General features: G+C 44.2%; 2 protein-coding genes across 2 annotated transcripts in view; both read right to left on the bottom strand.

The window, feature by feature from the left end:
- Positions 1-6,968: 6,968 nt before the first annotated feature.
- TMEM42 (transmembrane protein 42) lies at positions 6,969-11,722 on the bottom strand. The gene is made up of 3 exons (XM_034956255.3): positions 10,523-11,722; positions 8,292-8,438; positions 6,969-7,596 (listed from the first exon to the last, which is right to left on the bottom strand). The coding sequence occupies exons 1-3, from the start codon at positions 10,712-10,714 to the stop codon at positions 7,456-7,458; spliced, it is 480 nt and encodes a 159-aa protein (XP_034812146.1). The 5' UTR covers positions 10,715-11,722; the 3' UTR covers positions 6,969-7,455.
- A 7,589-nt stretch (positions 11,723-19,311) lies between these two features.
- KIF15 (kinesin family member 15) overlaps positions 19,312-25,981 on the bottom strand; it is a 97,810-nt gene continuing 91,140 nt past the window's right edge. Inside the window, exons 31-35 of the mRNA XM_003809315.6 lie at positions 24,595-24,667; positions 24,094-24,131; positions 20,693-20,858; positions 20,305-20,436; positions 19,312-19,969 (exon numbers count right to left, since the gene is read on the bottom strand). Coding sequence (XP_003809363.1) covers positions 19,907-19,969; positions 20,305-20,436; positions 20,693-20,858; positions 24,094-24,131; positions 24,595-24,667 — 472 coding nt within the window. The 3' untranslated portion in view covers positions 19,312-19,906. The remainder of the gene's footprint in view (positions 19,970-20,304; positions 20,437-20,692; positions 20,859-24,093; positions 24,132-24,594; positions 24,668-25,981) is intronic.

Here is a 25,981-nt window from a genome sequence, read left to right as displayed (position 1 = left end):
TGCTGTTCTGCAGGCAAGCATCTCAGCACCGCATCCCTAAATATAATAGAACAAACCAAGCCCTGAAGTGCACATGGCATTTACGAAAAGTCTTGGCTGGGCTCTGTCTGCAGAGAAGCCCTAGGCCCTATGATTACAGGCTCAGGAGTGGGAGAAGGATGCTTGCTTTTCTCTGTATTTCCTTTTACATCATCAGAATTTAGCACCATGTGCATGAATTACCTATTTAAGAATAAATTCACTACTTAAATGGAAAAAGCCTCTAAATAAAAGTCCTGGCCTAGGGGTGAGAGGGTCCGGGTTTTAGTTGCTTCACCTCTCTGAGCTTCTTTCATCATCTTTGACAAATGAGGGGCTTGTGCAAGATGAGCTTTCTCCAGTGCCTTCCAGGCCAGAGAATCCAGGGTACCAGAGTGAGTATAAAAGTGTCTAAAAGGAATAGACTTTGGGTCAAACAGAACTGGGCCTACATCCTGGGTCCTCTACAGATCCACTGTGTGACCTTGGGAAGTTACTTTTCTGTGCCTACATCCTGGGTCCTCTACAGATCCACTGTGTGACCTTGGGAAGTTACTTCTCTGTGCCTCTGTTTCTTCATCTGGGAGGTGGGAAATAATAACACCCACGCCACAGGCCAAGTGTCTGAAGCAGGATGCTGTGAAGAGGCAAAGGCATTCAAAATTCTCTGCAAGAAATGAGCTACACCGCGGACCTTACAAAGGACCCCCCCCATCCCAACAACCTTATTTCACAGATGGAAAAAGTGCAGCCTAGAGAGAGGCAGCCACCTGGGCATCAGGAGAGGATCCCCGTGAGCCTCCCTTCCCTCTTCCTGCAACAGAACTTCCCGGCCTCAGCAGAGTCGGCCCTTATTTAGTTCCTTGTGCATGTGGCATTTTATCTGTCAGCTGGTCCCAAAGGATCATCTTTTCTCACGTTTCCTGTCTGGGGCCACAGCTGACACCATGGTCTAGTCACAGGCCACTGGGGCCATCAGCATCCCCCTCCCCTACCAGCTGCTGAACTGCAGCCACCGTATTGCACTAGCACCTGGTGGCCAACTCCAGGCATATTGGGATCAGAGGCAGCCCACTCAAGACCCTCTGCTCTCTGCTCTCCAAGAGGACCAGGCACAGGCCCCACCATGGGACAGGAGGCCCTGAATGTGCTGTCCCAGAAAAGTTGGCATGGTCTACACTTCACATTAATCCACAGATGATGGAGCTGGGGAGGAGGGAGAAAAGGAAAAATCAGGCAAGAAGAGCCTGAAAACCACCAGGTAAGGTGGGGAACAGAAGACACGTTTCAAGATGAAGTTCATAGAGGACCTTAACCAGGAATGGAATCTTCTCATTTTGTGTCCCTAGCCCATAGCATGGCACAGAATGCTCAGCAGATGAGAGAATGCATGAATAAATGAACAAATAAGCAAACAGGACAGGGTGCTCAGGTGGAAGCCTGGTAGCGGCCCCATGCCTGTGCCTGTGGGGCAGGTGCCTCCTGCAGAGGTCAGGGGAGGCTGTGTCCTCTTCTCCCAATGCATGCTGGGAGTCCCTTTTGGAAGGAAAGCCCAATACACATTGGTTTTGGGGATTCAAGCCTAATCCCTGACCCACCTCTGCATCCACCCCCCAATTCTGAGGATGAAAGAACAACTGAGGCCCTGTAGGACTCTAGGCACCACAGCGGCTGTTCATGGTGCTAAGCTCGGAGCTAAATCATAAAGATAGGCATCCTGATGCATCCCCGCCCCCTTTTTTTGTGTGGAGACAGGGAGGAGTTAGTAAATACGCATCCACAGATTTGTGGGAGCAAAATCTTTTCTTCTTATATCTGAAGCTATAAATTCATCTCTAATCTGACTCCTATTATATATGTAAACAACTTTATAGGAGAAAAATAAAAGAATCCAATAAACCCTGAAGTCACCTCTTTTTAAGCCACTCCTAGCGCTTGCCATTGTACACAAATGTGTTTACACTGCATGGAGCAAACCTGGCACTTCAGGCCATGCCTGGCAGGCTGCCTTGTGGACACTGTCTAGGATCCGCCTATTTCAAATGCTCACCCCTGTTCGTGGGCACGTGATATTCTATCATATTTGCCTAAGCATTTCTCGACTATCAGGCAACTAACTGCTGCTAGCAGTAATGCAGCTAGGAACCCTGTTGCCTAAATTGTGTATTTTTTTCTTTTGAATTTTCCCCCTGGTGTAGCATTAGGTCTAACTGCATAGGGGACTGACTTTTAAACTCTGGTGAGGGGCTACCCTGTGAGGGACCATGCTGGTGACAGTCAGGACTCACTGCTGCAGGCCTCCGGGCAAGAAGAACTTTGGGGACCCTATTGAAACCAGCAAGGGAACATGGAAGCAGTACAGACAAGACAGGCTCTCAGCCAGGCTATCTGGGGTCCCATCTCAGCTCAATCTATAACAAGTTGAGTGGATTTGGGGGAAATCTGAGCCCTCCAAGCCCTTGTTTCCCAAAGGAACTGGATGGCTCTGGAATTTGGAGTAATAATTCTCTGGCCAGTCCAGCCCTGGAGCCAATTCCACTGGAACCAAAATGGTCTGTCTCACCTCCCACCCTAACCTATCTGATTCACCACACCTCCAGACTCTGGGCTGGGCCCTGCCATTCCTCACCCAGGCCCAAAGAGCCCAGAGCACACATCGGCTAGCAAAGACGATCTTGGGGTTTTCTTGCTAAACAACAGCAGTAAGATTTGTACGTCTAATGATTGTTAAATGTGATCCTTCCCATGTATCAGTGAAGTGTTGTCTAAAAACATTTATGAAACCTTACAAAAATTCAAAAAAAACAGTAATGAAAACTTACATCTCCCTCATCGAGTTCAAGAAATAAAACTTATGGGTTATAACTGAAGCTCTCAGCCCCTTATATATCCCTTCCCAACCCCAATTTCCTTTCCTCCCTCCCCAAAGTAACCACCACTCTGAGTTTGGTATTTAAGTTCCCTTGCATATTTAAAAATACTTACTAAACATGTGGATATCTAAAATAATAAGTAGTATTGTTTTGAAGGTTTTAAATTTTTTTGTAAAATTATCATACTTAATGCTCCCTTCTACTTTTTTTCACTCTACATTATGATTTTGAGATTTTTTCATGTAATTTTTCCATGTAATTTATGCTTGTCATCACTGTATAGTGTTCAATACACTGTATGCTATAACTTCTCTATTCTCCCATTGATATTAGATTGTTTTACATTTTTCTCAGTTATAAACACTGCTGCAACAAGCATGTGTGTTCATGTCTCCTTGTGCACAAGTGAGAGTTTCCAGGACTGGAATTGCTGGCTCAAACAGTAGGCACATCTTCTGTTTTGTCAGATGATAGTAAAATGTTTCCAGAGGGTTATACTAATTTATACTTCCAGCAGTAGCACATGGGAATTCACAGTCATCCACAACATTGGCCTTGCTTGTTCAACTTTGTAACTTTTGCCAATCTTGTATGAAATGGCATCAATGGCATCTTACTGAGTTCCCCCTAGCTTTATTGAGGTATAATTTATATCCAATAAAATTCACCCGCTTTAAGTGTAGAATGTTAGTTTTATACAGTTGTGTAATGACCACTATGATCAAGATGTAGAAAAGAGCCATCATCCTAAAAAGTTCCTTCTTGCCCTGATTCCCAGCCCTAAGCAACCACTGATCTGCCTTCTGTCACTGAAGTTTTGCCTTTTTTTCTTTTTAATTACATATAAATGGAACTATATGGTATATATTCTTTTTGGGTCTGGCTTCTTTCACTTAGCATAATTATTTTATGATTCTCCTTGTGATAGCATGTATCAATACTCTCTTCCTTTTTACTGAAGAGTAGTATTCCATAGATGAATATGGATGGCCATTTGGGTTGTATCAGTCAGCTCATGCCGCCATAACAAATACCACAGACTGCATGACTTAAACAACAGATATTTTCTCACAGTTCTGCAGGCTGGGAAGTCCATGATCAATGTGCTGGCAAATTCAGGTTCTGATGAGGGCCCTTTTCCTGGCTTGCCTTCTCTCCTTCTTGCTATGTCCTCAAATGACCTCTCCTCTGTACATGTTATCATATCGTATCATAGTTATATCAGCAATTCCATTCCTAGGTATATACCCAATAGAATTGAAAACATGTTCACACAAAAACGTGTACACAATTGTTCAAAGCAGCATTATTCTAATAGAAAATTAGAATAGAATAGAAAAGGGAAACAAGCCAAATGTCTATCAAAAGATGAATGTACAAACATAATGTGGTAGATCCACACAATGGAGTATTATTCAGTCATAAAAATGAATAACTGATTCATGCTACAACATGAATGAGCCTTGAAAACACTATGCTAAGTGAAAAAAGACCCAAAAGGCCATATATTGATGTTGTATAATCCATTTATAAGAAATGTCCAGAACAGGCAAATCTATAGACAGAAAGTGGATCCTTGATTGCCATGGGCCTGGGGGAGGATGGAATACAAAATGACTGCTAATGGGTATGAGAATTTCTTTTGGAGTGATAAAAATGTTCTGGAATTAGCTAGCGGTAATGGTCGAAAACTCTGTGAATCTACTAAAATACTACTGAATTGCACACTTTTAAAAAGAGTAAGTTAAAAAATAAAATTAAACAAAAGGAATGTCCTATCAGGCCTTTGAACCTGGATGTCAAATTGCCAGCTCCAAGCAAACAAAGTTCAATCCATCATCCAAGATGCACACCAAAAAGACAAATATTGATATAGTATTGATATAGTTTATTCTTATCAATAAACCTCTGAAATGAGGAAAATAAATAGAGTGAACGTTTCCTCAACTTTTTAGATGACTATAGAGTTGTATCTTCCTGCTTTTTGAAGAATGACTGATCTTCCTTTTAGAAAAAATCTTACATCTTGTACAAATATACATCTTCTACAAATACATCTTGTACATCTTGTACAAATACAGGCATATTTGTTGAATTGAGTGATAGGGTTCCACGTCAACACCAACCATCTCTATGCATTAAGCAAGTGTCTGGATGGGAGGCCAGGTCCTCTCAGGACAATGCTTGCTCCAAGATGGACTTCTTTCTGCCCTTTTCACTAACTGCCCAGGGAGGCCGACCACCAGCTGTCAGCAGCCTTCAGGTCTGGCCTTGGCTGGGTGTCTGACCCATATGGTGAACACACCCTGGAAAGCCTTGAATATCCTTCAGCTTCTTCACTGGTAGAATGGTGGGGTCAGACTAGATCAGGGAGATCAACACTAGGGCCCCTAAGAAAAGGTAGGTGGCTGGTGACCAAAGGGTTCTGAGGTTTGGGCATGCTGAGTCACAGTATGGAACAGGCCCCTTACTGCAGGGCCTCTCTGAGTTTTCAGGTGTTGGTGTGGGAAGCAGGACAGATGTAGGGACTGAGCTGAGCCCAGTCAGATCGGGCTGACATTGTGGTTCTGGCACTCCTCAGCTGTGTGATGTCAGGCAAATTATTCCACTTCCCCAAGCCTTAGTTTCCTCACCTCTAATACAGGAACAAGAGTAACTCCCTCACGGGTTGGCTGGGAGGCAATGTGTCAAAGTGGAGCTAAATGATTAACATTCTGTGAATTACAGCTTTGCCCTGGCCCCCATGGGAGCTCAAGGGTTTTGAAGAGCAGGAGTTTGCCAGCGAGAGGTGAAGGTAAAGGGAACCCAAGGCAAGGGAAAGAGCAAGTACAAAACATGTTGGCAGGACTGGACATGGTGGATTTGAGAATGGCTGACCTGCAGATGTCTGGGGGGACTCAGCATGGTGGGGCTAGCATGAGGGAGATGGGTACTAAGGAGTCATTGAGGAAGAGAACTCTTGTTGGAGTGGTGGGCTAGGGCCAGATCCCCATCAGAAGGAGCCGTGGAATGGTTTTAGTAAGCTCATTCTGTCAATTGTGCTGACCACAGTAAGGGAGGAGAGCAGTGAAGGTGCTACATGGGCGAGGAGGAGGGTCTGGACAAGACCCTTCGCTCTCCTAGCCTCCTGGCTACCAGGTCCCTCTCAACTGCAGGAAATGTATGAAGAAGACTTGGGGCCAGAGATCAGACTCAGGAGAGCTGAGAGGGCCCTCGGACACCCCAGGGGAGAAGTGAGGCAGGTAAGTGCCGGGCTTCAGGCTCTGTGCTGGGAAAGTGTGCAGGCAGCACACAGCCCACTTTGAACTAGGAATTACATTCACATGGTCTAAGATACAAAAAGAACAAGGGGGCCAGGTGCAGTGGCTCACGCCTGTAATCCCAGCACTTTGGGAGGCTGAGGCGGGCAGATCACGAGGTCAGGAGATCGAGACTATCCTGGATAACATGGTGAAACCCCGTCTCTACTAAAAATAAAAAAAATTAGCTGGGCATGGTGGCGGGTGCCTGTAGTCCCAGCCACTCGGGAAGCTGAGGCAGGAGAATGGCGCGAACCCAGGAGGCAGAGCTTGCCGTGAGCCGAGATTGCGCCACTGCACTCCAGCCTGGGTGACAGAGCGAGACTGTCTCAAAAAAAAAAAAAAAAAACCCAAAACAACAAAAAAACAAAAAACAAAACAAAACAAAACAAAACAAACAAGGGGGAATCTGAGAAAGAAAAGCAAATGACAGAAGAGCCCTAAAGGTAAACGCTAGAGGAACAGAGTGGCAGGGAATGGAGGGACCTCTGAACCACTTTCTTTCCCAAGTAAAACAAGGTCTCCAAAGGGAGGTCAAACTTTTCTCCTTGAGAGCACCAGGAGAATGAACAGACCCTGTGCAGTTCAAAGAGCCTTAGCCTGTGTGACCTCAGGAAGTAACCACAAGATCAAGCTCTAGCAGGTGTCAGAGCAACCGAAGCCACAAGGCTTCTGTACCTGCCTCACTCTCCTGCCTCCTCCACATCGGGATTTCAGCTCACTCTGGCTCCCTCTTACTCCAAAGGGAAGGAAAGAATTAAGATACCGTATCTGGTAGTTTTAACTTACAAAAAAAGTATTTATTAATCCAGTTTTCCTCTTCTTGCCATAATACATAAGCATGACACAGATGGCCTGATACATCAGCATGGAACTGTCAGAAAGCCCCACCAGTCACTGCTTCTAGAGTTACATGACTGGCTTTTGTTTGGCAACAGGACAATAATTACAGCGTGGTTTCATCAAGTACCATACACAAAGCAGACCAACCCCAGGATCTCCAGCATCTGCGAAGGCTCACTGGGGTAGGCCTGGGAGCAAGAATCCAAAGCGCTGTACAGATGATCAAAACACTTCCGGTAGAACACTGCTGCGGCTGCACCTCTCCTTACAGAGCCAGAGCCTGCTCCGTCAGAGGCCTGCTTCCCTTGGCTGATGGTCAGAAGGCTGCACAACTGGATCGCCCTAGGACACAGTCCCACATGACATCCCAAGGCTGGGCCACCATCGTGATCTTTCCAGCTGGTCCGTCCAGCCAAGTGGTGCTACTGCTGCTTGTGTGGAAGGGGCTTCCAGGTGGGTGGGAGCTTCCTGTGGATTAGGGTGAGTCCGCAGAGAATAAGGAACACTCCTCCCCACCACAAGACCTCCTGGCACTCTCCATACAGCACATAGCCCAGGAAGGCCTGCGAGACAAAAATAGCTGTGAGGGACTCAACTTCAGCAGGTGGGCACAACCTCACTCTCCTGGGACTGACTTCCTTCTAAGGGTGCCAGGAGGAAAGGTCTGGAGCCAGAAGCCTTGGGCTTGAAACCTAGCTGTCACCTTCATCAAGTCACTCTATTCAATCTCCCCTGCATGAGTGGAGAGGCTACCTCCCTCACTGCACTGGACCTCAGCAAAGTACACAAGAAAGACCCAGCAAAGGCCAGCAGGTAGACACAGCAGGTACATGGTATTTGTTTCTCCCTCAACTCAAGATTGACTAGGCTCAGCTCCATCTTGTCAACCTCAGACTACACAGGGCAGAAAAGTCTCTGGGAATCCCAACCCTCTAAATGCCATGGAGCCTTGAGTACACAGAACCCTAGGAAACAGCTAGGATGCACAGTGACTTCAGAATGAGGGCTCCACCCTGGAGGAACAGCAAGCAAGTAGGCTTTTTACTGTCAGGTTCACTCATATCTAACTTAAGAATTCTTCCATGATTAGAATTACATTTGCTCCATGAATAGAGCACTCATCCAGGGGTCAAGCCACAGCCCAACCTCTGCTTCAGTTCCTGTCCTTTCTCCTGTCTGGGAAAGGAGGGGTTATCCAAAGACAACTCACCCAGAACCCAGATTTAGGACAAGAGCACCACACCCTCAGGCTACTCACCGAGCTGAGGATATTTGAAAAAGTCACTGTGACAGATGCAATGGCTGAAGACATGGAGAAACTGAGGCCCCGGCTAAAGAAGGTCCACATCAGAGAATTGGTGCTCGCCATCACAATAATGCCTAAGACGCATAAACCCATGCTCACCTGCAGGAGAAAGTGTCACTGCAGCCACGTCCACCCTGGGCAGCAACCTGCAGACCCCCTCAAAGCACACCCAGGACTGTGGTTGCTGGCACCCAGGCTCCTACTGAGCTCCCACTACAGCTCAGAGGGCCTCAGAGCTTTCCTGCACAGGGCTTCACTTAACCCTCAGTGGGCAGCAGACCCATCTTACAAATAAAGCAAATTCAGAGAAGATACTCATTTGGCCACCTTGCTGGGCATATGATCTTGGGAAGAAGCAAAATGCTAATCCAAAGCCAGTATTTTCTACTGAACACCAGCCCCTTATTGGTCCCACAATGACCAGTGCTTGAAGATCAGTCCCAGAGGGCCAAGTAGCTCTTACTCCGTAGGTAGTATAAGTCTAGGGTAGAGTTCTTATTTCTTGAGATCAGGCAAAGCATGAATTAGCAACATCTGCTCTGTATTCCCACCCCCAAATCCTATACAAGTTACAGCCCACTAAGGCTGACCCCCTCTGGGTATTCTTGAGCTTTTACTCTGTGTTAGGTCCTGGGCTGTGTTTAAGCATTCTCATTTATTCCTTAACTTCATTTTACAGATAAAGAGCCAGGGGCATTAAGTAACCTTCCTAAAGTGCTACAGCGGTGAGAGCCACCAGGCTTCACAAGCAGGCAGTGTACCTCCATGCTCTTAACTAGGGCACAGCCTTGCCTAAGGGAAACACCACCTCAGACTATTTAGTGATCCCAGACATCCCTTGGAGAACTTGCAGATATTTTCTTTCTTTTTTTTTTTAAAGGAGAAAGTCCCAAGAGAAGAGAAGATCTTTAGAAGCCTCCTACACAAAGGATATGCAGTCCCCCTTGCTTGGTGGTGAGTTAGAAACCTGCCTGGAGACAAGGCGGCGGGGGCGGGGGGGGGGGGCGGAATCTAAATATCATACTTATTACTTGTAATGGTTTCTCAGCAGCTGAACACATAGTGTCTTGAGAAAAAGGTGCTTTCTTATAACTTACACCAGGGTGTTCAATCTTTTGGCTTCCCTGGGCCACACTGGAAGAACTGTCTTGGATCACACATATAATACACTAACACTAATGATATATGATGAGCTAAAAAAAAATAATAAATCGCAAAAAAATTCATGTTTTAAATTTGCAAATTTGCGTTGGGCCGCGAGTTGGACAACCTTGTCTTACACAAAGCAGCATATGGGCCAGTGGCAACCTGCTTAAAGGGTTATGAAGGTCTGGTTCCTGACAACAAACTTCACAGCCCATACAAAGTTATTCATTTTACTTTCGACCACTTACCCCATGAACTACACCCAATGGGATACTAACTTCAAGCATGGCAGCTACTACTGGATTAGCCCTAAATAGGCTTAACCCTAAATAATCAGTGACCACTGTCCAGGTCAGAGGCTAACCCTGGGCTGCAGACGCAATGAAACCCCTATAGCAAGCACAGGCTGGTCTGCGACGTGGGAGGGAGAGGCAGAGATACACCTTAGCAGACGCCAGGATGCAAGTTTAGGAGTTCTCAGCGTCAGGAAAACATCCAGAACGTCTCTGTCAGTATCCCCTTATGCCTACAGTATCCCAAACTCCCAATTTTCCTGGTAGCGGGGCAGACTGGTCATCTGGTCACAACACCCGTTAATTACGGAGTAAAGGGATGGGCAAGAGGCTTCTCACCTTAAGAGTCACGTGGAGAGAAATGCTCAGGCACAAGGGACTTAAAATGAGAGGTAGAGGGTGGATGTAGGAGGTGTAGTTCTTCCCCGAGAGCGAACTAGCCCAACCGGAGAAAAGGTTTTAGGTCCCTGGTAAGGGAAGAGGCCTCAGTCCCCGACGTCTCTTACCACCTACACTGGACGAGGGTTTGGCGTGATTAGAGGCGAAACACCCTCTGCCACCCCAGCTGACCGCAGCGCCGCCCGCGGCCCGGGGCCCCGGCGGGACAGACCGGCGAGGGTGCGGCGGCGCCCTGCGCCCACCCCCGCCCCACCCCAGGAGCCCCGCGGGCCCCGCAGCGCCCCTCCTCCGCCCAGCGGCGCCCCGCCCGCCCGCCCGCAGCAGCAGCAGCGCCCCGGGCTCGACCTCGCTGCCGAAGGCCAGCTTGGCGGAGGCGGCGGCCAGGGCCCCGAACGCGCCGGCGCACAGACAGTTGAATACGCCCCAAAAGCGGCGCCGCATCGCACCCGCCTGGAGGTGCGGAGGGAATTCCGCGGGGGTGTCAGGGTACGCGGTCGCGGACACGGCGCCGCCCGGAGGCCCCGGCCTCTCAGCCATGTTGCCTGCTGACACCGTGCCTGGCACCCGCCGCCCGCAGGGCAGAGCGCGCGCCGCGATTGGATGGCAGCCTCACGTGACGCGACGCTCCTGTGACGCCACGCTCCGGCAGGCCCCTTGGGAATCGCTCCCCGGCGCCTCGGAGGGGGCGGGCCAGGTGGCAGAGACCCTGGGCGGTGGCGGCCTCCGGCCTAACCTGTAGTAGGTTTGTGCTCTGGGGAGGACGTCGGGACCCGAGGCCTGAGGCCAAGCCGGGTACTGTGGACGCTGTGGTAGAAGGTAAACTTCTCGCGGCTTAGCCGTCTCCATCCCGGCCACCCGGCTCCCGGTGAAACTTATTAAAGATGCCTAACGGGCCCCGCGCCGGCCCACCGAGTCCATCCACGTCGACCAGGCTTCTCCGCTCCACCCTCCAGCCTGAGGACCGCCGGACCAAGAGATGCCTCGGCAGAGGGCGCTGGGGACCTCCAGACCCAGAAAGACGCCAGAGCCCCATATGGGGACAAGCGCATCACAGAAAACCGAAAAAATGAGGATCTGCAATGAGAGGAAGACAATGATCCATAATCAAGCCACGCAGAATCAACATGACTTCTAATCTCCTGTTATACTTACGTATGTTTAGAATGTTTCCGGCTGGGCGTGGTGGCTCATGCCTGTAATCCCAGCACTTTGGGAGGCCGAGGCGGGTGGATCACCTGAGGTCGGGAGTTCGAGACCAGCCTGACCAACATAGAGAAACCCCGTCTCTACTAAAAATACAAAATTAGCCGGGCGTGGTGGTGCATGCCTGTAATCCCAGCTACTCAGGAGGCTGAGGCAGGAGAAGCGCTTGAACCCGGGAGGTGAAGGTTGTGGTGAGCTGAGATCATGCCATTGCACTCCAGCCTGGCCAACAAGAGTGAACTCCGTCTCAAAAAATAAAAATAAAAATAAAATGTTCCCATTTAAAAAGTACATGTCCTTGAAAATAAAGTGTTGAAATGTATAAAGTGCTATTTCCACTCTCCAGGAAAACCAGTGTTAATAGAGCATTTTTCTATATGTCTATTTAGTTATATATAGTTAAAATGTTTAAAAATTATAGAATATGTATATGCATTTTTTAAACAAAAATGATTTCACAGTTGAACATACTGTTTAGCAGCATTCTTTTTTTATCTTCTGTTTAGCAAGTTTTTATGGAAGTCCTTCCACACCATGCTGCTTCTCTCACAGGGTGGTTTTGTGGCTCAAATAAAAGCACGGATAAGGCCAGGCACGGTGGCTCACGCCTGTAATCCCAGCACTTTGGGAGGCCAAAGGTGGGTGGATTACGAGGTCAGGAGTTCAAGACCAGATTGGTCAAGATGGTGAAACTCCATCTCTATTAAAAATACAAAAAAAAGTAGCTGGGTGTGGTGGCGGGCACCTGTATTCCCAGCTACTCGGGAAGCTGAGGCAGAGAATTGTTTGAACCCAGGAGGCAGAGGTTGCAGTGAGCCGAAATTGCACCACTGCCCTCCAGCCTGGGTGACAGAGTAAGGCTCTGTCTCAAAAAAAAAAACAGGGATAATTTCAGTAACGCCAATATGGTACAAACTGTTCCATTTTGCAGATGAGGAAATTGAGGCTCAGAGGTCTCACTGCACCACTCCATTGAGTAAAGAGCTGCTCAAAGATGATACCCTCTGAAAGCTCTTATCAGGAAATCAAGAGGTGTTGCATTGATCAACTCTGCATGCTTTAAAGAATGTAAAGCAAATTTTCTTAGAACAAACGATGCCTCTACTAGCACTAAAGGTTAAGCATCTCAGAGCCACCTCCTCTGTAAAGCCGTCTCTGCTACTCCCCTACCTTTGTACCAGTCCTGTGGTTGTTCCTCTGGTTGTCTGTTTCTCTGCTAGCCTGCAAGCTCCTTGAGGGCAGGGACTACATCATTGTTAATCTCCAGGTCCCCAGCCCTGGTGATGATGGCTGAAGTGATGCCATCCTCAGACACTGCTGGGAAGTGATTTCTGCCTCTAAGAAACTCCTGTGTACACACATCACCTAGGGATCTTGCTAAGATGAAGATTCTCATTAGGTCTAGAGCTAGACTGAATTTTGTTTGTTTTTAGAGGGAGACAGAGTCTCTCTGTCACGCAGGCTAGAGTGCAATGGTGTAATCATGGCTCACTTCAGCCTTGAGCTCCCAGGCTGAAGCCATCCTCTTAGCTCAGCCTCCTGAGTAACTAAGACTACAGGCAGGTACCATCAAGCCCAGATTATATATATATGTATTTTTTGAGACAGGGTCCTGCTCTGTCTGCCAGGCTGGAGTACAGTGGTGGATCATAGCTCACTGCAGCCTCAACCTGCTGGGCTCAAGCGATTCTCCCACTTCAGCTTCCTGAGTAGCAGGGACTATGGGTGCATCATGCCTGGCTAATTTTTGTATTTTTTGTATAGACAGGATTTTGACATGTGGCCCAGGCTGGTCTTGAACCCCTGGGCTCAAGTGATCCACCCACCTTGGCCTCCCAAAGTGCTGGGATTACGGACATGAGCCACCGCACCCAGCCGCCAGCTCCAAAAATTAGATTCCAGCCCTCAAAACCCACAATAGGACCTAATTAACCTCGCCTTCAAGGTGTGCAATAATAGAGTAGAGGCAGCCAAGTAGCAATGTTTTTCTGAGTTGCAATTAGTTGCCTCCACTGTGAGAGAAACCCCAGCCACATCTCCAGCACACAAGAACTTCAAAACGTCTGAACCGCAGTGGCCAGGCTTTCCTCCAGGACCGCCTCCCACAGGAGCTTGCTTAAAGTGCCATAAATCTGGCCACTGGGCCAAGAAATGCCCACAGCCCCAGGATTCCTCCTAAGCCGTGTCCCAACTGTGCGGGACCCCACTGGAAATCAGACTGTCCAGCTTGCCCTGCAGCCACTCCCACAGCCCCTGGAACTCTGGCCCGGGGCTCTCTGACTGACTCCTTCCCATATCTTCTCAGCTTAGCAGCTGAAGACTGATGCTGCCCGATCGCCTTGGAGGCCCCCTGGACCGTCACGGACACCGAGCTTCGGGTAACTTTTACAGTGGAGGATAAGTCCATCCCCTTCTTAATCAATACAGAGGCTACCAACTCCACATTACCTTCTTTTCAAGGGCCTGTTTCCCTTGCCTCCATAACTGTTGTGGGTATTGACGGCTAGGCTTCTAAACCTCTTAAAACTCCCCAACTCTGGTGCCAACTTGGACAACGTTCTTTAATGCACTCCTTTTTAGTTATCCCCACTTGCCCAGTTCCCTTATTAGGCTGAAATATTTAACCAAATTATCTGCTTCCCTGATTATTCCTGGACTACAGCCACATCTCATTGCCACCCTTCTTCCCAACCCAAAGCCTCCTTTGTGTCTTCCTCTCGTATCCCCCCCACCTTAACCCACAAGTATGGGACACCTCCACTCCCTCCCTGGCAACCCATCACACGCGCATTACTATCCCATTAAAACCTAATCACTCTTACCCTGCTCAATGCCAGTATCCCATCCCACAACAGGCTTTAAGGGGATTAAAGCCTGTTATCACTCGCCTGCTACAGCATGGGCTTCTAAAACCTATAAACTCTCCTTACAATTCTCCCATTTTACCTATTCAAAAACCGGACAAGTCTTACAGGTTAGTTCAGGATCTGCGCCTTATCAACCAAATTATTTTGCCTGTCCACCCTGTGGTGCCCAACCTGTACACTCTTTAGTCCTCAATACCTTCCTCCACAACTCACTATTCCATTCTTGATCTTAAAGATGCTTTTTTCACTATTCCCCTACACCCCTCGTCCCAGCCTCTGCTTTTACCTGGACTGACCCTGACACCCATCAGTCCCAGCAGCTTACCTGGGCTGTACTGCCGCAAGGCTTCAGGGACAGCACTCATTACTTCAGCCAAGCTCTTTCTCATGATTTACTTCCTTTCCACCCTTCTGCTTCTCACCTTATTCAATATATTGATGACCTTCTACTTTGTAGCCCCTCCTTTGAATCTTCTCAACAGGACACCCTCCTGCTCCTTCAACATTTATTCTCCAAGGGATATTGGGTATCCCCCTCCAAAGCTCAATTTCTTCTCCATCCGTTACCTACCTCGGCATAATTCTTCATAAAAACATACGTGCTCTCCCTGCCGATCGTGTCTGACTGATCTCTCAAACCCCAACCCCTTCTACAAAACAACAACTCCTTTCCTTCCTGGACATGGTTGGATACTTTCGACTTTGGATACCTGGTTTTGCCATCCTAACAAAACCGTTAAATAAACTCACAAAAGGAAATCTAGCCGAGCCCATAGATCCTAAATCCTTTCCCCACTCCTCTTTCCGTTCCTTGAAGACAGCTTTAGAGACTGCTCCTGCACTAGCTCTCTGTGACTCATCCCAACCCTTTTCATTACATACAGCCAAAGTGCAGGGCTGTGCAGTCGGAATTCTTACACAAGGACCAGGACCGCGCCCCATAGCCTTTTTGTCCAAACAACTTGACCTGACTGTTTTAGGCTGGCCATTATGTCTCCATGCAGCGGCTGCTGCCGCCCTAATACTTTTAGAGGCCCTAAAAATCACAAACTATGCTCAACTCACTTTCTACAGTTCTCATAATTTCCAAAATCTATTTTCTTCCTCCCACTTGATGCATATACTTTCTGCTCCCCGGCTCCTTCAGCTATCCTCACTCTTTGTTGAGTCTCCCACAGTTACCATTTTTCTGGCCCGGACTTCAGTCCGGCCTCCCACATTATTCTGGATACCAAACTAGACCCCCATGACTGTATCTCTCTGATCCACCTGACATTCACTCCATTTCCCTATATTTCCTTCTTTCCTGTTCCTCATCCTGATCACACTTGGTTTATTGATGGCAGTTCCACCAGGCCTAATTGCCACTCACCGGCAAAGCAGGCTATGCTATAGTATCTTCCACATCTATCATTGAGGCTACCGCTCTGCCCTCCTCCACTACCTCTCAGCAAGCCGAACTCACTGCCTTAACTCAGGCCCTCACTCTTGCAAAAGGACTGCGTGTCAGTATTTATACTGACTCTATGCCTTCCATATCCTGCACCACCATGCTGTTATATGGGCAGAAAGAGATTTCCTCACTACGCAAGGGTCCTCCATCATTAATGCCTCCTTAATAAAAACTCTTCTCAAGGCCACTTTACTTCCAAAGGAAGCTGGAGTCATACACTGCAAGGGCCACCAAAAGGCATCAGATCCTATCGCTCAGGGCAACACTTATGCTGATAAGGTAGCTAAAGAAGCACCTAGCATTCCAACTTCTGTCCCTCATGGCCAGTTTTTCTCCATCTCATCAGTCACTCCCACCTACTCTCCCACTGAAACTTCCACCTGTCAGTCTCTCCCCACACAAGGCAAATGGTTCTTGGACCAAGAAAAATATCTCCTTCCAGCCTCACAGGCCCATTCTATTCTATCGTCATTTCATAACCTCTTCCATGTAGGTTACAAGCCGCTAACCCGCCTCTTAGAACCTCTCATTTCCTTTCCATCGTGGAAATCTGTCCTCAAAGAAATCACTTCTCAGTGTTCCATCTGCTATTCTGCTACTCCTCAGGGATTGTTCAGGCCCCCTCCCTTCCCTACACATCAAGTTTGGGGATTTGCCCCTGCCCAGGACTGGCAAATTGACTTTACTCACATGCCCCGAGTCAGGAAACTAAAATACCTCTTGGTCTGGGTAGACACTTTCACTGGATGGGTAGACACCTTTCCCACAGGGTCTGAGAAGGCCATCACAGTCATTTCTTCCCTTGTGTCAGACATAATTCCTGGGTTTGGGCTTCCCACCTCTATACAGTCCGATAACAGACCGGCCTTTATTAGTCAAATCACCCAAGCAGTTTCTCAGGCTCTTGGTATTCAGTGAAACCTTCATACCCCTTACCATCCTCAATCTTCAGGAAAGGTAGAACGGACTAATGGTCTTTTAAAAACACACCTCACCAAGCTCAGCCTCAACTTAAAAAAAAAGAACTCTCAAAAATAGAGCCCAAAAACTCACCAACCAAACAATCAATTACACTAAATCCCCTTGGACGCTCTCTAATTGGATGTCCTGCGTCCTCCCAATTCTTAGTCCTTTAATATCTGTTTTTCTCCTTCTCTTATTTGGACCTTGTGTCTTTAGTTTCTCAATTCATACAAAACCACATCCAGGCCATCACCAATAATTCTATACGACAAATCCTCCTTCTAACAACCCCACAATATCACCCCTTACCCCAAAATCTTTCTTCAGTTGAATCTCTCCCACTGTAGGTTCCCACGCCGCCCCTAATCCCACTTGAAGCAGCCCTGAGAAACATCGCCCATTATCTCTCTATACCACCCCCAAAATTTTTCGCCACTCCAACACTTCATCACTATTTTGTTTTGCTTTTCTTATTAATATAAGAAGACAGGAACGTCAGGCCTCTGAGCCCAAGCTAAGCCATCATATTTCCTGTGACCTGCACATATATATCCAGATGGCCTGAGCAACTGAAGATCCACAAAAGAAGTGAAAATAGCCTTAATTGATGACATTCCACCATTGTGATTTGTTTCTGCCCTACCCTAACTGATCAATGTACTTTGTAATCTCCCCCACCCTTAAGAAGGTTCTTTGTAGTCTCCCCCACCTTTAAGAAGTTTCTTTGTAATTCTCCCCACCCTTGAGAATGTACTCTGTGAGATCCACCCCCTGCCTGCAAAACATTGCTCCTAACTCCACCACCTATCCCAAAACCTATAAGAACTAACGATAATCCCACCACACTTCGCTGACTCTCTTTTCAAACTCAGCCCACCTGCACCCAGGTGAAATAAACAGCCTTGTTGCTCACACAAAGCCTGTTTGGTGGTCTCTTCACACAGACACATGTGACACTTTCCTTGCAATGAGTGATGTTCTGGGTTGAATTGAGTCCCTTAAAAAGATATGTTGAAGTCTTAACCCCTGGTACCTGTGATATGACTTTATTTGGAAATAGGGTCATTACAGTTATAATCAAATTAAGATGAGATCCTTAGGGTAGGCTCTAATCCAATATGACTAGTATCTTTCTAAGAAGAGATAGAGGCACAAGGAAGAACACCAAGGATTCCTGACAACACCAGAAGCTAAGAGAAAGGCATGGAACAGATTCTCCCCTATGGCTCTGAGAGACTGTGGCCCTACTCACACCTTGATTTTGGACTGCTGGCCTCCAGAACTGTCAGAAAATAGATTTCTGTTGTTTTAAGCCACCCAGTTTGTAGTCATTTGTTATAGCAGCTCTACAGCTGATACAGGTGATCAGAACCAAGCCTCTTCATTATCAGCTTCAATATTCCACCTTCTTCTACCTCTGAGGCAGTTGCAGTGTCTGCTCGCTACCTTATATTTAATACTACATTAAAGTTCCTTTTTCATTTTTGGCCCTTACGGATTTACTATTTATTATTCCTTGAGAGTTCAACTATGCATTACAATTTTTTCCTGCAGTTTTATTAAAATTCACCCATTTTGAATGTATAGTTCCTTTTTTTTTTTTTTTCACTCTGTTGCCCAGGCTGGAGTGTAGTGGTACAATCTTAGCTCAATGAAACCTCTGCCTCCCGGGTTCAAGCGATTCTTGTGCCTCAGCCTCACGAGTAGCTGGGATTACAGGCATGTGCCACCACACCCAGCTAATTTTTGTATTTTTAGTAGAGATGGGGTTTTGCCATGTTGGCCAGGCTGGTATTGAACTCCTGGCCTCAAGTGATCCACCTGCCTTGGCCTCCCAAAGTGCTGGGATTACAGGTGTGAGCCACCACACCCAGCCCTATAGTTCATTTTTTAGTAAACATAGAGTTGTGTAGCCATCATCACAAAGCAATTTTAAAACATTTCCACCACCTCAAAAAGTTCCCATGTGCCCAGTCATTCCCACTCCCATCCTAGCTCCAAGCAGCCAATGATTTACTTTCTATCTCTATAATTTTGCCTTTTCTGGACCTGCCATAGAAATAAAAACATATAATATGTGGTCTTTTGGGTTTGGTTTTTCTTTTACTTAGCATTTTTTTGAGATTCATCATGTTGTAGCATGTTCCCTTTTTATTGCCAAGTAATATTCCATAATATGGAAAAATGTTCAATAGCATTAGTAATTAGGAAAATGCAAGTGATATAACTACACACCTAGGATGGCTGCAGTAAAAAACCTGACAATAACAAGTGTTGGTGAAAATGTGGAGAAATTGGAATACACTGTTGGTAGGAATGTAAAATGGTATACCTAAATGGTAAATTTGGAAAACAGGCAATGTCTTAAAAAGTAAAGACATGCTTTTCAGATAACCCAGTAATTCTACTCCTAGGCATGTGCTCAAGAGATATGAAATATATGTCCACACCATGACTTACACATGAACATTTATACCTCCATTATTTATAATAGTCCTAAACTGGAAACAATTCAAGTATCCATCAGCTGGTGAATGGACAGTGTAGCATATCCATAAAATGGAATATTTGTCTCAATAAAAAAGAAAGAAGGCCCAATACACAGAAGTTCCTTGAGGGCAAGATTTGCTTTGTTCACTGATGATTAGTGCCTGGCATATTGCAGGTGTTCATTAAGTATGTGTTCAATGAACAACAGAATGAACAATGTAAGTCACTTTAATTATTATCTTAAAAAATGGCTTTATTTACAGTCATGGAAAATGCTCAAGAAAATACCTAAAGTAAGAATACAAAAATAATCTATATTAACAAGTTTGCTTCTTGTACCTGCTACTAAGTCAGTCATTAAACTCACTGCAGGTGTTGGAACCACCATATATTGTTAGAACTTCCATAAGAATCAAAGGAGATTATGGCATAATCTAAGAAGAAAATGATCTGGCTAATGTCCACTGTAAACCTTAGCTACAGGCTTTTATTTTTACAAAGACAAAAGGTTTTCCCTTAAGTTGATTCAAAGCCTCGAAGTAGGCCACTTAATAGCAGACTGCTGACTGTCACAGGGTGTATATGGATGCAGAATGTTCATCAGAAACTTGAGGTGGTTACCACCACCTTATAAACATTTAATAATTAAGGTCCATAAATTCAGCTCTCCTAAGTGGCCAGGAGTAGGTCTTACTTGTAAAAGAGAAGAAACATCTTCAAACAAGGTGATGCCTAGGTAGCTGACCGGAATCCTCATGATTCACTTCTTTTCTTTTCTTTTAAAAATACATTTTCGGCACGCAACTTTTCTGTCTCCTAAGTAATTTTAAAAAAACAAAAAGAAAAAAAATAAGGCTCTAATTCTTACAGGAAGTGGTTTTTTTTTTTGCATTCATTAGGTGTATATTTCAAATTAAGACTGGAATTTTCAATGTGCAAACTAAACGTTAAACAAGAATCTGCTGTCTATGAAATGCAACTGATTGAATTAGGCTCAGAATAGCAACGACCAACTTTTTTTTTTTTTTTAATTCAGGAAGCTCCCTGAAGTAAGCAGTTAACTGATTCAATAATTAAGTTTTAATTTGGTTTCAATAAAATAATCATTTTTAAACCAGACAGAATTTATTCAGAATAATTTTTAGGTTTACCTCAGCAAGCCTGACATTTTCCTTCTTTAGTCGCACTACGTACTGAATCTTCTGATGCAAATTTTGGTGACCTACCAACTTTCCATTTTCCTCAGCAAGACACTCCACCTGCTTCCTTAACATTTCCATCTCCTGCAGGTAATCAATCCAAGGAGGGAAAAATGAGAAGTAGGTCTTAATTTTCTTTTAAAGTCACATTATTTCTTGCCTTCCAGGAGCACAGGAAGTCAGAGAGTCCAGAATCCCAGCTTTCAAGGCCTCACAACTCTTCATACAATAAAGCAACTCTGAACTAAGGACACCCAATCACAGAAGTGAGTTTTACGCTAATTAGTTCTATTCGTTTGAGTGTTCTAAGTATCATGAAAACACCAACACACTAGCACACCTGGGATGTTCTCTCCCTTTCTTCATACATTTCTTCCAGCTTTGATCTCAGTTGTTCTTTTTCCTGGAATGCTTTAGACTCCAAAGTTCGGGTTCGTTCGACTTCATCAGTCATTCTAAGGCATTCCATCTCTTTGTTGTAAAGGGCACTTTGGACTTCTTCTAGGCTGTAGGAATAGGTTATCACTTTATAGTATTTGAAAGAAACATAAAACAGTGCTCAAGTTAGACATGTGTACTGCAAGGCCAGAATTTTGATTTGAAAGTATTACTAATCTTTAGCCCTCCTCTGCTGATGGCAAAAGAAGACAGTAAGTGCTACATACCAGATATGCTTTTTTTGGTTTTGTTTTACCCAAGACTTTCATTTTGGAAAACTCCTCAAAGCATTTTCTAAACAAAAAAAATTTAGAATAAAATTGTTTAGATTCAGCCCACTTGGGGCAAATGTAATTTAAGTATTATTATAATCTGCATGGTTTATTCAGTATCCCCCATCTTGATCATTTCTGATTTCAAAAACTGGTCCTCAGACAGTGGGACACCAGTCATTTCTTCAAGGATGTGTTGTTTAGAATTTATACACTTCATGTACATTTCACTGACTTTATAAAATGATCTGAATCCTGTAAGTTTCCCAAAACAAATGCCTACTTCACCCCCCACCCCCCTTTAGGGACAGGGTCTCACTCTGCTGCCCAGGCTAGAGTACGCTGGCACCATCATAGCTCACTGCAGCCTCCAACTCCTAGGCTCAAGCAATCTTCCTGCTCCAGCCTTTGGAGTATCTAGGACTACCAGCATGCACCACCGTGCTTGGCTAATGTTTTAAAAATTATCCGTAGAGATGGAGTCTTGCTATGTTGCCCAGGCTGGTCTCAAACTCATGGCCTCAAGCAATCCTCTTCTCCTTGGTCTCCCAAAATCCTGGGACTACAGGTGTGAACCACTGTGCCAGGCCTGCTTTTTATTTTATAATGCTCATGAAATGTAATGTTGACTGTTGAAATGATGTATTATTACACCATTCAAGGCCAGCTAATTTCTAGCTGTTGATTACTGAAATGATATAATACACAAAATTTAATACACCACTCAAAGCCAGCTAATTTCTAGCTGTTGATTGCTAAGATGATATAATACACAAAATTTAATACACTAAGGGCCAGCTAATTTCTAGGCAAGTTGTTTTTGGACTACATTCTGTGGATCTCAGAAGGACAGTCTGGGGAGAAGGGCACTGATGCTCTCCCAATTCATTGTTGGCTTCATATTGGTTCCCCATTACTTTTAAAAGCATCTTCACAAATATATGGATAACGTAACGTTTAAAATTGCTGTTGTAGGCTGGGATTGATAAAACAGTGCATGCCGTTTGCTGAAGTGTGCTTCACTTGCCCGCAGTGAAGTTTGGCCTGCTGTATGTTCCAGAGGCAGCATATCATGAAGACTCTTGGTTACTAGACTATGAAATAAACTATACACCAAGTTAAATAGCTTTTACTCTTTTTGCTAGAAGACCTCAAATAGATATTAGTTCTAAAATAGCTGTAATTCAACCAACTAGCTGGATTCTCAAAAATCCTGTAAATAATCTGGGTTTCTGACTTAGCTTTACCACTAACTATCTAGGAGCCGGACTCTGAATGGCTCATACACAGGTGAAAAGGCTGTTTTCCTATGTATACTCTGATTCTATGAAGCAAATGAATCAATGATTGGGTAACAAATCTTTCATAAATTGGGTGGTCTTTGTCAGCTGATCATTAAAAAGAATTTTTGATGGTAAATCACCATGTAATTTTTGACATATTTACTTGCATAAAGTTCAAATAACTGGAATACAGTACCCTATCAAAACTCCTTCACTGCCATTTACTTAACTATGTGAACAAGATTTCTCAGCATTTATATCTATAAAAGCAGAAAATAGGAATAGAGTTGATGCTGAATCCTGTCTCATTTGAGAAGTACAACAGAAAAATGAGCTAACTGAAGAAAAAGCATTAGGTTAAAATACATTAAGAGATGCATTTCCACTAAAATTTTCCCTAAGTATAATAATTACTTATAAAAATTTCCAGTAAATTTAGGGCACACTGATTAATAATTGTAATGTGAACTCAATTGGTAATAAACATAACAAAGCCATATGATTAAAATAAATTTTTACAAATTACTTTCAATTTGTGTGTGTGTATGTATGTACATACATATATTTTATTGTTAAGTAGTATGATGGGGTTATCAATAAAAAAATTTTCCAGAAAATATATTAAATCAATATAAAATCCTGCAGGGTGTAGAAAGGAACTTCAATTACAAAGGAAAAAGGAAAAATGTAAAATTTTAGACTTAGAAATTTGTTCATGTATTTCTTAAACAGAAAGTAGCAAATTAGTTAAATACTTTTAAAAGAATGGCAAGAGCTTTATTTTCTTTTCTCTTTTTAAAAAAATTTATTAAAAAAAAATTTTAGAAATAGGGACAGGGTTTCACCATGTTGCCCAGACTGATCTCAAACTCCTAAACTCAAGCAATCCACCTGCCTCGGCCTCCCAGTGCTGGGATTACAGGCGTGAGCTACTGGGCCCAGCCAACAGCTTTATTTTCAAATGTCACTATATTGTATATCCCAGAATGTCTATTCTTTGTAACAATTTAAACTTACAATGAAAAATTTTAGATATAAAGTCAACTTCAAAAATATGCAAGAGGGTATATGATGTTTCAAAATCCTTTAAATCAGTATAATAAGCAAAAATGTTTGAAGATCTCTATCCCTAATGAGGAGTATCTACCCAGAAAAAGCCCAATAGCTCTCTAATGTTGTTTTGTTTGTGTTAATGCCAACCAGCTTACTTAGTTTGAATTTTACAGAAAATATAGTACACCTTGCTCATCAAAGACTGAGGCCATTTATAAGGCTACATGAATTAATATGAAAACTTTATGAATAAATTAAACCCATGGCTTTAGAAAACATAAAGAGACCCAAGGGCTAGACCAGAAGAAATCAGAGTATTGATCTTTGGGTCTCAGAGGGCCTCAGGTTTTAAATCAGAGGAAACCAGAAGCAGAAGTGAAAAGGGACACCTGGTAGTTACATTGTTCTCATTGTCCATGAGGAAAAGCCCCATCGATTCCTCAAGGGAAGCTAGGCTTTTCCTGCTATTTATTTCTTTAAGATTTCTTTTGAAGTGGCTTCACATGAGAAACCCTTTTAGCAAATGGTATTTAAAAAAAAATCTGTAAACATCAAAAAAAAAATCTGTAAACATCTATTAAATTCACTTATTACTGCAGAAGGAAAGAAGTTACCTACCTTGTGGTATATCATTCCTTTAGAGGAGAATAAGGAAAAGATGATCAAGATTTTAAATTACAAAATAGTACACTTACTCTGCTTTCATTTTCAGCATTTCTTCAACTATTTTACTCTATAAGAAGATTAAAAAAAGAAAATAAAAAGATCGCTTAGGTTCTTAAATAACATTGCTTAAAAAAGATAGAAAGGAACCAGCCCATTCTCCTTCATGTGAATAAAATCAAACCAATATCCTTTTCCACAGTGCCAGCTACACATACATAAAGTAAGTACCTATTTCCAAGACTTCATGCACTATGCCCTCTAAGGCTTCAAACAGGCCTTGGTACTTGCTTCTAAATGGAGAATTATATGTGTGCATGCTGAGCAGTAGGCTTGCCATGTAGGCATGAAGACAAATTCTTAATTCTCAGCTGTGTCTAAATACTAATGGTAAATATCATGCTAAACAGTGGAAATGCAGAAAAGACAGGAATTTCAATAGTAAAATGATTTCTAAAATATACTACCATAAATACTAACTATAAAAGCATTGCTCAGACAAGAAGAAACTATTACATAAAAAAAAATCTTACTTTTGCAAGTCTTTCTTTGATACTTTCTTCTTGTTCATTCTTCAGCTGTTGATTATCTGGATGATTCTGATCACTGCATAGATTAACAGGGGTGGGAGGAGGCATAGGAAAACACTACTAAGTATATTCAAGTATCAATTTCAAATTCAAATCCATTATATGCAGCAATGCCAAGGTGTACAAAGAAAGGCTAACTCTATTGTGATTGGGTCAAGTCAATACAGTTGATAAATGTGATTGACACATGGGGATGAAATAAGGCACTTCCCCAGAACTCAGGATTCCTCCCAGTACAAAAGCAAGATGAGAAGAGGTGGGAAATATAATCAAGGATTGGTTGAAAGTAAAATACAGTAGAAACTTAGTTAAAAGTGGTAACATCTGAAGATCGAATGTGAACAAAAGGGGGCTGAAAGAAAGAGCCAAGAGCCTGGTATGAATGTGATCAGCTGGGAGGGGGCACATTTTGGGTAGGGAGGGTCGCTCTGGCCTCAGGCTAGTGGAGTCCTTGACTCCCTTTTGCTCAGGTTCCATAGTCAGTTGGCATTTTCTGATAACCACTCTGCCTTTCCGTGTATGTGGACACCAGGGCCAGATGTCCCAAGCACCAGATATGGTCTTCATGGAAAAGGAATGTTCCAATATATAAAGTAAGAAAATTACATTCTAGATAATACATCTATCTCTGTGAGCCTGACCAGGTGAGGATAATAAGTTGAGTTTCTGTGTGCAGTCCCCGGACCAGAGAGACATCCCTCCCTCCCTCCTTGGAGAACCTTCCTGAATGTTGTAGGCTTCTCTAGGAATATCTCTCACTGGTGAGTAAAAGACCATTTCTTGAAGGAAAACAGAAGCTACAGTGAGGTTTCTTTCCCTTAACAAATCTGGCAGCCTAGACAAAAATGGTAATGAGTCCTCAATGAAGAAATACCCCAAATCATTAGGGAAAGATATGTTTTCTGTCCACTAATCCAAGGATTGGCAAACGTCTTCTGTCAAGAACCAGACAGTAAATATTTCAGGCTTTGGGAGCCATGCGGTCTCTGCCACAGCTATTCAACTTAGCTATTGTAGTGCAAAAGTAGCCACAACAATATTAAAATGACAGGGTGTGACTATGTCTCAATAAAATTTTATTTACAAAACAGGTTGTGAGCTGAATTAGGCCCCTGAGCTATAGTTTGCCCTTTCTCTAATTTTTCACAAAGAAGGTTCTGAGTAGCTCTTTTATATATAAGGAATGTGAGGCTATGAAATGAAAAACTTTTTTTTTTTTTTTTTTGAGACAGAGTCCTACTCTGTCCCAGGCTGGAATGCAACAGTGCAATCTCAGCTCACTACAACCTCCACCTCCCCGGTTCAAGCGATTCTCCTGCCTCAGCCTCCT

The sequence above is a fragment of the Pan paniscus genome, chromosome 2 (assembly GCF_029289425.2).
Source record: "Pan paniscus chromosome 2, NHGRI_mPanPan1-v2.0_pri, whole genome shotgun sequence".
NCBI classification, from domain to species: domain Eukaryota; kingdom Metazoa; phylum Chordata; class Mammalia; order Primates; family Hominidae; genus Pan; species Pan paniscus.
The sequence above is the reverse complement of the archived record's forward strand: the minus strand, read 5'-3'. Positions and strand labels throughout refer to the sequence as shown.

Bases quoted from the DNA above. Each gene is read 5' to 3' on its own strand.
- TMEM42 (XM_034956255.3), bottom strand. From the start codon at position 10,714: ATGGCTGAGAGGCCGGGGCCTCCGGGCGGCGCCGTGTCCGCGACCGCG. The intron at 8,439-10,522 runs GTCGAGCCCGGG...TTTCTCCTGCAG, and splicing joins AGCTGGCCTTCGGCAGCGAG to GTGAGCATGGGTTTATGCGT. The intron at 7,597-8,291 runs GTGAGTAGCCTG...TTTGTCTCGCAG, and splicing joins TTTCAAATATCCTCAGCTCG to GCCTTCCTGGGCTATGTGCT.